The sequence below is a fragment of the Cervus canadensis genome, chromosome 24 (assembly GCF_019320065.1).
Source record: "Cervus canadensis isolate Bull #8, Minnesota chromosome 24, ASM1932006v1, whole genome shotgun sequence".
In the NCBI taxonomy this organism is placed as follows: domain Eukaryota; kingdom Metazoa; phylum Chordata; class Mammalia; order Artiodactyla; family Cervidae; genus Cervus; species Cervus canadensis.
The window spans coordinates 38,219,441-38,238,255 of NC_057409.1; the positions used below are offsets into that span (position 1 = coordinate 38,219,441).

At 37.2% G+C, this 18,815-nt stretch overlaps 1 protein-coding gene across 2 annotated transcripts in view; it reads right to left on the reverse strand.

The window, feature by feature from the left end:
- Positions 1-18,815, reverse strand: part of CCNYL1 (cyclin Y like 1) — a 35,852-nt gene that overhangs the window by 11,545 nt on the left and 5,492 nt on the right. The window contains exons 2-6 of one of the 2 annotated variants that reach the window (XM_043444679.1): positions 12,862-12,936; positions 11,025-11,059; positions 5,550-5,650; positions 2,368-2,403; positions 180-231 (exon numbers count right to left, since the gene is read on the reverse strand). In XM_043444679.1, the coding sequence (XP_043300614.1) occupies positions 180-231; positions 2,368-2,403; positions 5,550-5,650; positions 11,025-11,059; positions 12,862-12,936 (299 nt within the window). The remainder of the gene's footprint in view (positions 1-179; positions 232-2,367; positions 2,404-5,549; positions 5,651-11,024; positions 11,060-12,861; positions 12,937-18,815) is intronic. The other variant, XM_043444680.1, reaches the window with a different exon arrangement.

Below are 18,815 nucleotides of genomic sequence, written 5' to 3' on the forward strand. Positions count from 1 at the left end.
CTTTGGTAAAATGATTAGACATAACATGGGGTGGGGGAAGAAGACTTAAAGGAAGACAATCTTGGCTTTGAGCTGGAGGCAGTAATTTTCTTCTAGTAATTAATTTCAAAGCAAATCAGCATGAAATAAACACAACTGTAATAAGAGAAAAATACACCTTCAATAAAAGTGACACTTACTGTGAGTGGATGTGATCTCTCATCAAAAATGTCCAAGGACCTATTGGCATCTCTATAAAATAAGAATGTGTATTTTAAAAATTAATTCAGGAGTTACTAGCTTAGTAAAGTATCTGCTAAAAGTAGAGAGAGGAATAGAGGAAGCTTAATCTTAATAAAGCAAACAGTTTTACATATTCTCCTGGATTCTGCCCTTAGAAAGGTTTTCTGACCTATTTTATACTCAGCACATCAAGTTGCATAAAATCTCTTCTACAACCAGCCAGAGCTGCCTTTACCCACACAGACCCCTTCTAACAGGCAATGTTCGTAGACCAGTACATTTCCACTTCACTAACCTCACAATGGAATATACAAGAACATTTTATAAAGTGGTAGTAGTAGGCAATAAAGTCTTCTAACTTCAATGAATGTAAATATCAGATTCATGCTTTTTGTCTCCACCCCCTTTTGTTCTTTATATTATATTCTTATTATTTCTTCTTGTCTCTTTTAAATAGTTTGAGTTAAAAATTTTAATTGTCTTTTAAGAGAGACCAGGCTTTTTCTTTTAAATTCCACCACACTACTACACTGTGCCCATTTAAACAGCAGTTCTGCAAATGTGGTCTATAGGCCTCTGGGAATCTCCCCTGGCCCCTCTTCAGAAATCCTGTAAGTCCAAGAGGTCAAAACTTTTTTTTATAAGAATACCAAGACATCACCTGCCTCTACACTGTTTGACACTTAACTATGATTGTATAAAAGCAAAAGTGGGTAAAATTGCTCATTTCTGAGTATGAATCAAGGCAGTGGTATGAAACTAAATTAGAAGTCATTCAGTTATTCCTGGCCAAATGAATGTAAAAAATCTGCTTCACTTAAGAACATCCTTGATGAAAAGAGTAAAAATTAAGTGTTCTTAAACCTTTACTCTTCTTCTTCATATTCTGAGTAAGCAGAAAGTATGCATTAAGCACTTGTATGTACTGAAATATGGCTGTGCTAAGGAAGAGCACTTGTAACTTACTGGTAACCAAGTCACTTTTTTCCCCCTAGAACATCATATTTAAACCACTTTTTTCATGAAACACCAACTGACAGTCATTTTTTCAAAAATGAACAAAGTGAGCCTGTCACTTCAAAGAAAACTCTAAACTATTTGTTGCCAATGATAAAATTCAAACCATCAAGCTAAAAATATTAGGATTTTTGGAAAACTTGTACCTTCCAGTGTGAGCTTTATTTATGGTGAGCTTGATTTCTCCATACTTAAAGACTTTTCCAATAAGACTGGTAGTGATACTAACAAGAGTGAGTTTTTGACACTGTCTAAAGACATGTGAACCAATACTTTGCAAATGACAATGTATAATATTATAAAATCATGTACAGATAAAAAGATCCACTCAGTATGCATGACAGATCAATGGGCATTAATTTAACATAGTATCTACTTCAAGTTCACTGATAATGACTTAGAACTCCATCTTAACTAATTTAATAAACTAGCACATGTGGATTTTGGGGACAGTATCAAAGAATATGTCAAATTATCTCAAGGCTTTAAAAATTCACCTCTTCCCAACTATATGTCTGCATGTGGCTGGATCTTCATATTGCGTCTTCAAAGCAAATGACTGAAGACAGTGTTGACATGAGAATCAACTGTTTCCTATTAATGAGATACTCTCCTCTCCACTATTTTGTTGTGGAAAATGGTTATTTTTCATTTAAAACATGACTTATGTTCAACACTGGGGTCCCCAGTCAGATGGTGATCTCATCCCTCAGGAGACAGTTTTCCTGTCCTAATGTGGAGAGAAGCACAACACCTTACTTGCACCTACAGAGCAGAGGCTGGGGTGCTGCTAAACACTCTGCGACACACAGGGTGGCACCCCACACCAAAGCCTCATCCAGCTCAAAACTTCAGCAGTGCTAAGGAAAGCCTGTTTTAACATACAGTGGATTTAATTTTTTAAATTTTCAATTTCAATTTCTAATACAGTAAATATCCATATAAACCACATAAAACTTAAAGAACTAAGAGTCCCAAAATAAAAATAAATGATTCACTTCAATACTGTAATAAAAGCACTCTAACAGTAAAAGCTTACTCTAATACTGTCTATAGTTATTAACACTAAACTTGATACTGTGTAAATTAATTAGCTCGAATAACAAGACAGGTTTTGAAAGAGCTCACCTGTTCTTTATGTGGTAATATATTGCTAAGGTCACACTGTGGAGGAAAAAAAAAAATATTGTAGTAATTGGTTTTTATCACATTAGGCCTGAAGACATTTTAAAGGGTTGGCAGAGAGGTAAGACCTTCCAGATGCCCAGTGGCCCCCACACCCTCTAATTCAGAGCAGTACCCATAGGTGCTATCCCCCATGTTTTAGGTTCTTTGGCTTTTAGCAAAATTAGGAGACCCAAAATGTAGATGTGCTCTTAGAAGACATGTTTAGGTTGATTATTATAATATATAAATTATTATATATTTCCCCGGTCATTTGTCCTCCTATGCACAGAATCTTTCATCCCATACAAGTTACACCATCTATCCACATGGTTAAATTTAAGCCATACAGCAGATTTTGTGTGTGTGGCTTTTTGTTAGGCACTGTATTTCAGTTGATTTAGTTTGGTACCCCCCTAACACATCTATTTTCCATTATTTCTCTAAAAGTAAGTAATACAAGTGCTCCATATCAAATAAAATTGATTTAAAATCATTTTCACACTTAATTAGAAAATTTAATAGCAAAATTTTATAGTCACAAAATTGATGATAGGCCTAGTTATCCTGAAATAAGCACTGCTAATAAGGCAGCACAATACAGCACAGTACACTATTAATGACAGGTATTTCCACATTATTTTTAAAAAGTATTAACTAACCAACAGGAACAAGTCCTCAGATACTTTTTACATTACTATAGCCCTAAGTTATTCACAGATGCTGTGTATCAGGCAATTAAGGGGTTCTCTGGTTAAGTTATTTGCTTCCCTTTGTTCTCAATATCTAAAATGAAACTCAAAATAATAGAGAGAAGGCAAATCTGAATTTTGTAACTTGTCTATACAATCTTAGCATTTGCAGAAAGGCCTGTAACACTGTTAGCATCAAAGATGGATACTTCTATAGTGCTTCAAAGTTTCTTCAAATTGATTTTAAAGTCACAGAATTAAAAGTTACATGATAAAAAGGGCAACTGAACCTAATATGACACTTAACCCATTTTACAAATAAGAGAATCAAGGCTTAAAATTGACTTACTCAAGGTCCCACCAATTATCAGAAGTAGTTCTCTTTCTCCTACCCTCGAAGCGGAGAGTGGTTCCCAAGGTCAGCTGCACACTGGATCACCCGGGACGCTTTAAACACTGCCTGGCTTCTGCTTCAAAATGTTCTGATTTAACTGCATTAGGTACGACCTGGGCAACAGGATTGTATTTAAAGCTCCCCAGGTGACTGCAGCGTGCAGCCAAGTCTAGGAATGAATGAGTCAGGGTTAAGATCAGAATCTCTCAGGATGCTTTTGTCTATGAAAACATGCCTCACACATCATTCCCCAGCTTGTCAAAAGGGGTGTGTGTGTAAGAGAAAGAGACAGAGGGACAGACAGAGAAGCAGGTAGACCCACAGACTCTGTGTCTTGGGGGCAGGGAGGAAAGGTGGAATTCATGAATGTGTTCAGAGACATACATCTTGAAAAAGTTGCATAAGTGATTCTAATAAGGCTCACCTACCCCAATGAAAACTAATCCCATGGTATTTTTCAAAATCATTCCTAAAAGCCAATTTGCCCTATTAATTTTCTCAGTAAACCTTTATTTCATCAATAATGAATGTGCTGAATGGTCATTTTTAAAACTTAACGAGAAAAAAATTTACTGTATTTCCAAACACTAAGACTAGGTTGAGAATAAAAAGCATGAAACCTACTCGTCTGAGCAAGGTTAATCTTTAAAACTACCTCTGAATTATATACTGGAACATCAGGCTCTTTTGAATTCAAAAGAAGCTGTGAGTGTAGCCACAGTGAGAGTAGTTTTTAACCCACAGATTTAGAGTCTTGGCTGAATAAAAACATTCAGTGATTACGAGAGAAGTGCCAAAGCTCAGGACTTTAAGGAGCAGTGGGGCTCAGTTTTTGTTGAAACACGATTTGACCAAAACTAATATTATAGGAAAGTTACATACATTATTATGATTGTGAACTGGTTGTTTAAAAGTTAGAAGTTACTGATCATTTAATTAGCTAAAAAATAAAAAGCCTTGCACATTAAAAATGAAATTAAATTTATAAGCTAATTATATTTTTAAGACAGAAAAGTAAAATTAATGATAAGGATACTAATATTTTCAAGTAGCATTTCCCAAACTGTTCTGGAAAGTCAACATTCATATGCTAAGAAGACATTAGTTAATGTTCCATGGACAACCCCAAGGGAGGTAGGAAGGTCTGCATCCTGTTTGGTTTTTAATTTTCTCTCTTAAATAAACTTGAACGTTCCCATCATTAGGGCGTTCTGAACTGTGCATCTCCAATTGTGGAACATGAGGGGCTTCCAGAAATTGAGGAATAGTTTTCGTCATCATAACACTGTTCGTGTCTTCTTAAGTATAAGCCTGACCACAGCCTTGTTTCTGAAACTTCATCTCTTTTTTTGTTCTCTGCTTTGATTGATACAGTGTGTTGGAGATACACATATATAAACAAAAATTAAAAAAAAAAAAATGTGTCTATTAAGTTAAAATCTCAGTTGAACAAATTTCATCTATGGAGAAATTAAGCTTTTGAGAGTATGCCCCTTAAAATGGTTTTGATATATTTTCCCCCTCTTTAGGGGAGAGGAAGGAGAAGTAAAATTTCATACAGAAATATTGCAGGAAAAAATGCACGGTGGGATAAATCTGACCAAGTCCAGTTAAATTTAACTGTAGATTCGCTTTGGTGCCAGTAGGGGACAAGCTGTTCCTTCTTCTAACGGTAGCTTCCAAACTAATATACATTGTTGTAGGACTCTCCCAACTCATAAAGAAATAATTTTTTTCTAGAAACATATAATAAAAAGGTACCTCTGTTTCTCATTATGGTCAACATTGTCTTAACAATAGAAATGCATCAAGTAAGATTTACATTGTTCCTGGGATTTCTCACTTGCTAACTGACTTTCCCTTCTATCATGTACTCTGTGATTAAAATGGAAACTCAAGACTCATATTTGGAGGTCCTTGAAACCAACATAGAGTTGACACCAGTTTCTTAACCTGATCACTGAAAAGGACAAACCAAATGAATGAAATTATGTATGGCAAGGATGCTTTCAGCAAGAAGGGGGTCTGCCACTCAGCCTTGGCAACCTAGTTGTACTCACCATTTTATTGTGGTTCTAAGATTAGGCTGGCTGACTGTGCTGTCATCTAGAAATATGGTTGGGCATGAGCTATACTTTTTAGTAAGCTGCCCTGGAGATACCTGAAGGGGAAGGGAGATAGAAGAAAATGTCACAGTAAGTTAAACCTATAAAAGTGCGTTTTTTCCTTGGTTAAAATGTCAAACGATGAAGCATTAAGATTTTCCTTATACTCCATGAACTGCTGAGTGTTGCATCACGTGCAGCTCCATGGGAAACCTCTGTACTCTAACTTCCACAGGCAAGATCTGAGAAATGTGGTATAAACTGCTGCTCTTGAAAAAGGACCCACAAATGAACCTGGCAAGCACCTATTATAAATTCCCTTTATAGTAATGAGAAAGCTTTTAGTAAGACTTCAGTGTTTCTTCCTTAAGCAATGAAATGCAGCAGAGATTTCTATTTCTATTCATTTACTACAATAAAACACAATGCTTTATATAATATCGATGTGAGAGCATTTCATTGCAGTAAATGAACGCCAATCATAAATGTATTAGTTTGGGAGACAGTGTGAGGAAACAAGCGTTTTTGAATCAGAGGCTGGGCATGCCAGGGCTGCTCTATCACTAGTGACCTGGAGGCCATAGATCTCTTTGAGCCTCAGTTTCCTTATCTGGAGGATGAAAGGGTACAGCTTTAAGATTCTCTCACAGCCAAGAAACAGACAAAGCAGCTCTGAGAATTTAACTTCTCACTTCATGGTTAAGTAAGACAGCCATTATATTATACAAGGGAGAGCCTCAGAGAATACTTTCCACTCATCTCACAGTTTTATTAATTCTACTCTACATGTTATCTGACACTCATCATGGCACTCTGCTGCCTTGTGCATGCTGCTCTCTGCCGGCAGTGGCTTCTTCTTCCTCCTTGTCCCAGCAAGCTTGACCCCATCGACCTCCAGCAAACCTCAGCCAGCAGCCACACCACCAAACTTCTACCTTTCTGTACACTTACACCTGTATTTCACCACCTGCTACATGGTCTCAACTGCTTGCCTGGTATCCCCCTCCTAAGTAAGCAAGCAAGCTCCTCCAGGTTACAGAAGATTCTTACTGCTCCTCCTCCAGCTGCTGAGCACAGAATCTGGGACAAATTAGGACTCAACAAGTGTCTGACCAATTATTTAAGATCGATTACAACTGGAAGGTAATCATGCTAATGACACACATTAGAACTATCTGCAGTGGTGCTGGATAGGTGACAAAAAACTTTGTCAGACCCTCTAGAGAATAAGCTATCTTTAAAACACTTTAGAAGTATCCATTTATTTGTGAAGAGCCCAAAAACACAGCCATAGTCAAATACTAAAACAGCCTGAACTATGTGAGGACAATTCTCTTCCTTTAAGTAAAGGCCAATAATCAAATCCCAGTCACTGTCAGTAGCTCTGAGTAATAGCATTCTTTAATACCACAGAACACAAACAGTTTTAACACTTGGTTTTCTTGGTTTTTGTTTACTAATTCAGATGAGCCTTCCTTCCTTCTATTAAAATAAAGTAGTTTTCACCACGCTGTCACACTCTATCCGTGTCCTCCACAAACGCATCAAAGGTGAAACAAGGAGAAAATCTAGTCAATGTTTTTTTAAAATACAGAGCATTTAAATAAACATTGCCAGTAGCCAATAATAAGAACTATCCAAATGGGTGTATAAGCCACCATTTTGCTTGTTTCAGATATTTTATGGCAAGGCCACTTACTCCTTATTAACAAAAAGTTCTAGACATAACATACCTGAAAAGTACCACTATTTGGAAGAATTTCTCCTTCAAGCTAGAAATGATTTAAACTGAAACTCATATACTCCTTAAGCTATCTGGTTAATGTGTAGTTTTAGAATCTCAAAAGAGACACAGCATGAAAACTGAACATTCATTCAAATAGTTATATTCTCAATGAAGTTATCTTTTAAAAGGTCACCACTAGTAAGAGTATGACACATTACACATAGTAAAAGTCAGTTCTGACTATAAAATCTATCTATGAGGGGAATAAAAATAGTAAGAAAATGCACCAAAATATAGACTAGTTTGTAGAGCTTTGGCTTTGGGTAACATTTATCCCATTTTCCTCTATTAAAACTTTTTCTTTATTATGAATTATATCTGCTCATCTTTGGAAATATTAGTGCTGAAACATTTAAGAAGTTTAATCAGACATGGCCCTACAGACTATGGGTGCTCATTTAGTCTATCAGCAACCTACAGACTACTGGCTAGATCCTACCAGAGAAACAGTGAACACTTCTCCAGGCCTACTCCTGAAGCGATTCAAACTTTTGGCATCTACTATTCACTAAAGGATGGCAGAATTAAACCCTCTGAGCAAAGCCTGGATGTATTAGCTGCCAACAGGTTACTTTCCCCTCATCTCACTTTAAAATTTAAGGTAACTGTCCTTTATGATTAAAGCCTTATCATTGCTGGCTCAAAACCTCAATAAACTACACTGACAAAGATTAATGATATAAAATGCAAATACAAAAATCAAACAGCAAAACCCACTGATAGTTTAATGTTCAATGAAGAAGAGTATTTACCTTCATTCAGAGCTAAGGACAGAACAGATGGACTTTTACAATCTTTACAAGAAGGGAAAAGGCTTACTTAGTAGACTTCAGGTTTAATGGCAAAGACTAGAAAATCACCATACTGGAAGACTAATAAGTAACAATCCCCCCCAAAACTTATCATTAAAAGTCAAGCACCTGTTGAAATTCTGCCCCCACCCAGTGAATCTTCCCATCCTGCCTACTGCCTCTGAGTTTAACCCATCAAAAATAATTAAGCTGAAATTCACTTTTTTCCTCCCCTTTCCATAAGCTTTAGATGTGTTTATTAATTATTCAGACTTTAATTTAAAATTTTGTAATACTCTATGCATTAGCGTGGGGCTTCCCTGGTGGCTCAGTGGGTGAAGACTCCACCTGCCAATGCAGGAGACGCAGGTTTGATCCCTCAATTGGGAAGATCCCCTGGAGAAGGAAACAGCAACCCACTCCAGTATTCTTGCCTGAAAAAGTCCATGGACAGGGGAGCCTGGTGGGATACAGTCCCTGGGGTTGCAAAAGAGTCATGTCTGACTTAGCAACAAAACAACAAGAAGTGCATTAGTGTAAACTACTCCATCCACATTACTGCACATTAATGGACAACGTGGCAGGATGAGTAGTTTGGACAGGATTCTCAATCAAGGCCTTAGTAGAAATGTGCAGTATTCTAATTGTAGGTATAATACAAAGTATTGTCTGAATCAGTATCATTAATTATACCGAATTAAAACTTTTAAACTTAGAATTTACATTCAAAGTATAAATCCAACTTTGAGTGGACTAACCACAAATCTACTTCTTTTCCCCCTTCCTTCAGAGATATCATCTCATTGCAATTAAAAGTATTTTTTTAAAAAGCTGTATCCAAGACAGGATAAACTGCAGATGATTTTTGATGTTTGAAAGATGAAAAAATGAGATAAAGGAGTGGTAACTGACATGGCAGAACAGAGGAAGCACAACCTTGGAACCTACAGAGTGACTGGGCCAGGAACAACAAAACCAATCTGTCTTACAGAACCCAAGGCAGGTTCAAAATTCAGAGGCGTGGTTGCCAAATCCGTGCAGTGAGGTCTATCAGTTAATGAGTTAGCAAAGTGATGCTTCCAATTAGATCTTAACAGACAGCAAGGGACCATCACATATTTGAGGGAAACCTCCAAGAAGTCACAGATCAAAGCAGGAAGAAGGAATCGATGGGAATGATAAAAATCAAGGAGCAAATAAAAACTTAAAAAAAAAAATCTTCAACATCTACAGAAAGATGAGAAATTGCATCAGTGAAAAAAAGAATGAAAGGATGGAAGGGAACTCTATAAAAAATAAGGTAGACAAAACAATATATTCAATAGAAGGATTAGAGCAGAGTCAAGGAAACCTCCATGAAGTAGGACAAGAAGACAAAATGGAAAACAGGAGGGGAAAAAAATCTGTGCAGAAATATTGCTCTAAAATTTTCAACATCTGACTAACAGGAATCCAAAAGAAAAAAAGTAGAAAATACCAAAGAAGCACACAAAAAAATTCACTAGAAGAAAAGATGTTCTGCATGTTTAAAGGTCCCAATAGAGTGACAAGGTCTATACCAAACCATGTTATGAAATTTCAAAACCCCACAAAGACAGAGGGTACTACGAGGTTCCACAGGAGGAAGGAATGGAGAAAAGACTAACTTGGTAATATACAATGCATCAAATTCAATAGATTTAAGAGCAACACTGTAAATGAGAAGACAAGAGGGAAATGTCTCTAAAACTGCAAAAATTAGTTTCAACCTAGAATTCTACACTTTATCAAACAGAAGGAGTTTCACAGAGGCTAGGTCTTTATAAAAGTTTTGCCCATGTGCCTTTTTCCAGGAAAATGTGCTCCAGTAAAACAAGGGAGCATAACAAGACAGAGGGAAACAGAATCTAGGACACAGGGGATCCAACACGAGAGCGCAGTGATGTGAGATCCGAGGTGACTTCACACAGATCTCCCAGGAAAACAGGCACAGAGCCAGCCTAGGAAGCATTAGTATGTAGTGGGTAGGAAGGCAAAAGGTTGGCGAAGAGTGTCTCCAAGAAGAAATGGAACAGATGTGGTTTTGTGGATGGTAAATATTTTTGATAGGCATGTGACAAATGTTTCAACATTTGGGGGAAGAAATAGCTGTTAGAAAATAGGCAAGTGAATATAGTCAGGAAATTAATTCTACAGAAAAAAACGAAGAATGTGAAAACAGGGAGACTGGCCAGGGAGCTACTCAACTATGTTTGGCTGTGTGAGATCATGTTTGCTAGAAAAAGCAGAATTGGATTATCCTGAGAAGTGTAGAAGTGCTCAGATTTCATTAATATTGAAGAAAAAGAATTAAAGGCGTACAAGGAGGTAGCACAGAGAACTTATATGGCTCAGCAATAAACAATACTTGCTTAGTCATAATAATGTAAACAGTGATTCTGATTTAATAAAAACTGATGCATGCAGAAGGAGGGAAATAAAATCACAGTGGATGAGGAAGTTAAGCTTTCACCTGTTGTGCCAAGAAGTCAATGGACGGTGCTAAAAATTAAATTATCTATTACACTTTTATTACTTTGGTTAAAAACTAAGATAAAAAATTTAAAGCAAAAGAATTTAAGGTAGATCTTTATACTATAACCATATTATTGAAATTTAACTTAAATGTCAGGACCCTTAAAAAAAAAAAGGGAACTACTAAGTCAAAAACCTTTCTGAATATACTTGATAATTAGGAACTAGAGATTCAGAAAATTTATAAATAAGAGGTTAATGCTAACAGTATGGGATCCATCATACTTTTTAGGAATCATGGCAGACATGCTTTTAATTAATCAAACTATTGATTTCTTAACTTTTCAACTATTTACTTACATGGTTTAAATGGTTGCTCTTCCTCTTTTCTCGCACTAAGAATAAAAAAAATTAACTGATGAATTCTGATACAAATACCATAGAAAAATAAGTCACTAATTATCTGATGGATTACCAATATACACAATGAGTTAAAATTTCATTCTATTTTTTAAAATAATTTCCAACAAAATTTATAATTTAAACCACCCAGCAAAATGAATCCTATAAATAATATCTAAAAACTTAATTTTACTATTTGACTAATATTAACAGATGCTCTGTATTAGGTACAAATCAAAGCTCTCCATTTACAAAAGAAAAGGACAAAGCAAATTAGGCCACGTGAGATATTTAGCTAATAAAAAAATTTACCAGCTGCATAGTATGTAGTATTTTCTAGTTCTACATGTACTTTAGTCACCAGGATTAACAGATGACAACTCTAAGAACCAGTTTCTGGTCAAGCACCGTGTCTCTGGAAGCATCCTGAACCACTTATTGGTTACCTACTCAAACACCCAACCTAAAAAATACAGGTTCTTATACACTGGAAAGTAATCTATAAATTTTAACATGTGTGCTGACCTCACTGAACATACATCGACAGCACATAGAACTGTTTTGCTCCAACAAAGGCCAGAAGAATATAAGCTCAAAGAGGGTCTTAGGCCATACACTTTCCCATGGCATCACAAGCACGAATTCCTTTAGACTGAGGAGAGACAGGGGCATGGGAGAGTGTTTCTTTTACTCTCTCCACCGTCTCTGTACAGTGTGAGCAGCTCAGGAGTCTGGAAAAGACTGAGAAATACAGTAATCCTAACTAAAAATAACTGCCTCAGGACAAAGTACACACACTTTAAGAAAATGCAAACTAGAAACCCCAGGAGCTCCCAGGTTGGAGAACATGTGGTACACTCTGGGCCCTGCCCCCATGCCTGGCCCTCTTCCGTCTGGCTGTTCCTGAGACAGACCCTTTGATAAAAACCAGTAATCTAATGAAAATAAAAGAGGAAAAGAACCCTCTATTTTTCACTGCGCTGCATTACTTCAAATATTATAGAACGTTCACTTCTTGTATTCCTGCTCTCATAAACAACCGAAAAACCTGATCACATATGGCTTTTTAGCAAAGAAACTAGGATTTAACATATATTAAGGAAGACAAGCAGGCAAGACAAGCAGGAGTGCAAAAACTTCTGATTCTCATCTTAAAACAAGCAGGACACTGGAAATTTACACAAGGTTTCCCACACTGAGGATAACCTTCTGGAAAATCCCATATGGCAGGCACATTGGTCTGATTACCCTGACCCAGCACTACATCAGGATGAAAGAACTTTGAAGAGCTAAAAGTTCTTATAAGAACTTTTAAAAGAACTTAAAAATTCACATGAATCTGGACGTGAGAGAGGTTCAGCTGGTTGAGCACTGTGCAAAATGGTGCCAAAATCACAAGCCTCGACTCCCATACATAACAACTGATTATGAAAACCTAACTGTGACCTAAACCGTATCATTCATCTTTAACTCATGTGCTCTTGGAGCGAAAGGAAAAAGGACAAAGTAGCATGGAAAAACAGACCACAACTAAATCATGTGGCAAGCTGACTGCTGATAAAGAAATAGCAAAGTGTATAAACAGATGGTCTAAGTGTTTCTCCTCATTAAAACAGTGACACCTAAATGAAAAATGTATCATCACATATTAAAATAAAACATCACATATTAAAATATTATCACATATGAAAAAAAATATTTAAACCATTCTAAGTGTTTTTCTGTATCTTCCCATAATACACAAAACAAAAACAGTTTTCAATCTTTTTCTCAGGGGGGAAAAACACTGTCTTACCGTCCGTTTGAGATTTGCTCAGGAAAATTGTGCTTGCCCTTGGGTGGTCAGAAGGGTTTGATTCCAAAGCTAAGTCTGCACAGGAAAAAGAGAAAAAGGTGTGACAATTTAGTTGAGTAGAAAAAGACATGACTTTTAAAACAGCTACATGTTGATTTTAATCAAGTTCAATAGTCTTAAGAAGAACGTTTAGTAATGACAAGAAGGAAACTGTAGTAAAGGCAACAATACAAAAATTCTATTGGGAAACAGAAAAATTGTAGAAATTCTCCATACATGTGGAATAAAACCAGGGCTATGTCTTAGGCTTTTTTTTTTTAAGTTGCACCTAATCTATGCCACTTTTAGGCGAATCATGTATGTGATTCCCCTCCTACTTATTGATTAAAAATTCAGTCAGCTCTCTTTAAGCTGATATTACTAGCACATTTCAGAAAGTCTCAAGAAGCAAGTTATGCTGTAGTCAATTACTATCAGATACCAGCTCAATCAATCAAATATGCTATAACCAAATGAGCTGCTTTTGGCAAACGTCCTTCAGACAATCTAATGGCTAATTCCAACTAACCTCAACAAACGAACTCATTTAGTTGGCTGCCGTTTATCCAGGGGCTATTCATCATGGCAGATTTAAGAGGATTACGTAAGAGTTCAATGTTCTGATCCACAGGAACACTTCCAGGATAGTGAGTTTTAACTTTGCCCTCTATTTCCAAAGCTAAACTCTCACTTCTTCCTTTCATGCTGCATGATTAATAGAGGGCTTCAGTAAGAGTACTTCCTGGAGCACATCAAAGGGCTGCTTGAAAAAAATTTTGCCCAAACCTACGTAAAAAAGGTGGGTCTGCTGGCAGTTCACCTTGCACCAAGGTGGGACAGTCTTCTATTTAGGCAGAAATATCAAGCAAGCACAAGCTGCCACGCTGGACAGTAAGGTTGTTGTTTAAAACAAACGTAAAAGCCCTATGGGCAGTTACTCAGTGAAGTCCACCTCAAACCAATTAAACAACCTTTTAAGAAACTGGACCAAGATTTTTAAAGAGCAACAGTTAAGACAGTATTTCCCAAACTACATAATAATTGGCCTATTTTTAAAGGGGACTTTGGTGGTCAACGTGATTTACACATTATCCCTGACAATCAAAAGAATATATACATTGATATATTAGAAACTAACCATGTGTTCCCCATCCCATATGGCAAAAACTACTACAATATTGTAAAGTAATTAGCCTCCAACTAATAAAAATAAATGAAAAAATAAATAAATAAATAAAAACTAACCAGTCCCCCATAGTGAATTCTGTCTAACCCAGCATTTCACAAATGTTATCTACCTAGAATCCTTTTCTTCCCCAAAGAAAGAATTTTGCATGAACAGTAATTTGGGACTTTCTGGTTTAATGGGAATTTTAATGTTACTGCCAGCACTAGAAATTTACATAGCTAAACCGACTGCTTTGTTCTTCGTGAAAATTCCTTCACTGCATTTGGAGTTTATTAAGCTGTTTTTGGAGAAAATATTCTACTCAACAGTTTTATGTAAAAGACCCATAAAATTATTTTAAAGTTTTTTCCCCCCCTACATATTTGAAAAGTGGGACACTGGGAAAATAAATTATTTCAGTTATACACAAAGTTGACAGGCAGAGACTTTCGACCTAAGGCTTCTGAAAGGATTCATGACTACTTACCTGTACCAGAAAGTAAACAGACTACACTGGAATCTAAAAAATAAGCAGAAGTGCTTGCAAAGCAGCCATATTTTTCATCAGGGTTTATGGAATGGTAAAATTTAACAAGAGTCAATGGAAGTCCAGGAAAAATAAGTGTCATACACACACACACACACACACACACACACACACACACACACACACACACACACACCCCACCACACACACACACACACACACACACACACACACCCCACCCCCTGCCAAAGCAGGGTGTGCTACAGGTATGCCATGATGTGCTACTACAGATCTATACACAGAAAGCAAGAAGGCTGGGATTAAAGAAATGACAACACGCAGGAAAAAAGTAAATTTGCCCAAGTGATCAGAAAAGAGCTGGCATTCCCCCTACCCTACCCTAGAGGTTTCAAGGGTGGGCACATGACCCAGAACTGGCTGATAGATCACAGCTTTCCTGGAACTTCCCAAGAAGCAGAAAAAGGCAGAGCGGTATCCTAGGATCCTTAGCTAGTCTGGAGCTGCTGGACACTCCTCTTGCCATCATGAGGGGAAAGGCTTTTCAGGAGAGATCAATAGAGGAGAGCAGAACTGAGACAGGCTGTGAGGTCATTGAACTCCTGGGTCAAGTACTGCTTAATTTACTCATTCAACTCCAGTTATATAAAAGTCAATATATATTATTTTTTAATTTAAGCTATTCTGAGACATTTTCTCAAACTTGCAACTGAAAGAGACCTGGTTAACCAGCAGTACTGATGATCACAATGAAAGCGGGGAAAGGTAAAAGTCACTTGCTCATTCCTTTAACAAATGTCATGAACAAAAATTTGCATGAGCCAAAATGACCCTATTTAAAAATTAACCCACATATTTACAACCCTTACTTTTAGTTGTTTTCCTTATACATTAGAAAAAGCTCTAATTAGTGTATAATTTATGTCTTCTTGTTACTAACAACCCTTCTACATCTGACTGTTGCATATTTACTGTTTAATAAATACACAACAGCCCATCAAGCGTTATTCCTGTGCTGTACTTAGCCAATCCCCTATTGCTGGGGTTTAGGTACTTACAACGTTCTATTCTTTGATGAGGAAACTTTTCATCTATTGTTATGCAGCTTTTTAAATAAATAATGGTTTTATCTCCTTAGCAAAGATCTTCAAAAGTGGGATGTCTAAGCCAAAAGGTTAGATCATTTTCATGGCTCAAGGTACAGTGCTAAACTGCTTCCTGAAGAAGGTGGGGCCACATTAATGTATAATACTACCAATCATGACAATTTTAGTTCCTACCCCTGCTCTGTATAGTTGAGAGGCGGGGTGGAAGTCCTACTAATAGAAATAAGGAACAGCACTGTAGATCTAATCTGTATTTCTTTCGATTACACAGTTTTTACTACTTTCCCATAATTATCAGCATCATTTCCACTTTGGTGAGCTGCCTATCATTCATACATACTAAACATACCAGGGCCTTACTGCTGTCAATTTGCATGAGGTTTTCAGAAAATATTAATCTTCTGTTTACAGCCTATATAACAATTTTCTATACAACTTGCACTTTTTGCCAGTGAAAACTACATCACTATTTTATAATAGACTTGACAGGTAAGCCATTAGACAGTAAACTCATACATACACACAATATTTCTGCACACTCCATTGACTGTTTTGCCAAGAGTCTAAGGAGACGACGAAAAAAATCTACCGTACTCTTCACTGTCACAAAGGTAAGACTGCCAACTCTGAAGCAAAGCATTACCACCCACACTTCTCCTCATCCCCTCTCCCACAAGCACACACAGTAATGTTAGAGGTATTTTGAGAAATTACTGTGCATTTTATATGTGAATTCTTCCTAAAATTACTTCTTTAGCAATCTTTAAGAATGTTTTAACCCAGGAGAAATATTCTTGAGCTTATGATTAGGGGTTATCATTAAAGTTATATTTTAAGACCCATCACTTTATTATTACCAATTTAAATTGCAACTTACTTGACAGCATGATAGACTTATGTGGAAAAAGGATGACTAAAAGAAATAAAGTTCAGGTCTTAATATAAACACTCCCAGGAAGAAACCTGTAAAATACCAGGTCACTGAACATTACTTTTCCTCCAACCTAACATTCTATCCATCGTGAGATCCATCTCAATCGCAGATGTTAAAAATATGAAAATAAAGGCAACTTATAACAAACAAAATGCATTACTGAATCCTAAAAGTGTTAAAATTATGCTGTCAAACTGTCAATAAATGATTTTTCCCTGTCAAAATATCAGAGAGAGGGTAGTGACCAAGAAATCATCTGACAGGAGGAGACTAATGCCAACATACTGACTTCAGTTCAGTTCAGTCGAGTCTGACTCTTTGCGACCCCATGAACTGCAGCACGCCAGGCCTCCCTGTCCATCACCAACTCCCAGAGTCCACCCAAACTCATGTCCATTGTGTCAGTGATGCCATCCAACCATCTCATCCTCTGTCGTCCCCTTCTCTGCCTGCCCTCAATCTTTCCCAGCATCAGGGGCTTTTCAAATGAGTCAGCTCTCCGCATCAGGTGGCCAAAGTATTGGAGTTTCAGCTTCAACATCAGTCCTTCCAATGAACACCCAGGACTGATTTCCTTTAGGATGGACTGGTTGGATCTCCTTGCAGTTCAAGGGACTCTCAAGAGTCTTCTCCAACATCACAGTTTAAAAGCATCAATTCTTTGGTGCTCAGCTTTCTGTATAGTCCAACTCTCACATCCATACACGACCACTGAAAAACCATGGCCTTGACTAGACGGACCTTTGTTGGCAAAGTAATGTCTCTGCTTTTTAGTATGCTATCTAGGTTGGTCATAACTTTCCTTCTAAGGAGCAAGTGTCTTTTAATTTCATGGCTGCAATCACCATCCGCAGTGATTTTGGAGCCCAGAACAATAAAGTCAGCCACTGTTTCCACATCTATTTGCCATGAAGTGATGGGACTGGATGCCATGATCTTAGTTTTCTGAATGTTGAGCTTTAAGCCAACTTTTTCACTCTCTTCTTTCACCTTCATCAAGAGGCCCTTTAGTTCTTCTTCACTTAATATATTGCAATTAAACAGGACTGTCAGCATTTTCCGGGCCAACTTCTGGGCTCCAGTTTACTTAAAGGTTTACTCCATTTACTGAACTGCCCTATCACCCCTAGTAGTACAGTATATTAGTTTTATGGCTAATAATACATTTCATGTCTTACAGTCATCCGGTGATTTCATCTGAGTCCACACTTTACATCCTAGCCAAGCGGTTCTTGCCAGCAGATGCTGACCTGGGCTGTCTCACCAGAGGGCACACAGCATGCTCCTGCAACCCCCTCAACTGACCTGCTTCCCCAGCTTCTGACCAACCTGCCTTCCAAACTGCTTCTCAACTTGCCTCTAACTTGGTTCTCAGTCCTGCCTTACCTTAATCCTCAATCAATGCTGTAATGATGATGACCAAGAGATTATGATAGACAGGTAAGTATACCTGGCTTTATGTATTTCTAAAGAGTACTTAGCTCAGGCTTCTTGGACTTTTAAGAACCTTTCTGGGTTGCAAGCTACGGTGATTTCATTTCACGTTATGCAATGTTACTGTTTTAACTCTTCAAGTTTTATTACTTTAATACCCTAAAAATAAACAATTTTTTTAAAGGGGGCGAGAAAAAAGGTAGTATTTCAAAGCAGAGCACAAAATGTCATCAATAAATTTTATTCCTATATGTCATGTATATTGAATTTACAGTCCTGATCTATCAAGGTTTTAAAACTGAGTAAAACCTTGGACAATTCTATACCTCAAAGAAGAATCCCTACACTGCCTAACTCAGAACATGATAAGAATCAAATGAAATTCAAGAGCAATCTATACACTATAGCTTCACTGAGTTACACAAGCCCCTTCACCATGACAAGGCTGCAATCCATGAGGGGATATACTATATAAAGCATAATAAATGACACATCAAAGCTTTCACAAATTAACTCAAAAGCCAAAAGTGAACATTTAGCATTTCATAGGAAAACTGATGTCCACTTGTCACCCTCAGCCAAATAACATCTTAAGTAGATAGTGCTTTGTTGTTGTTCAGTCACTAAGTTGTGTCTGACTTTGCAACTCCATGGACTGCAGCACGCCAGGCTTGCCAGTCCTACACGATTCTGTTTGTGCAAACTCATGTCATTGAGTCAGCCCACCCACTAAAGGAAAGAGGATAAGAGTACCCAAGGGCAAGCATT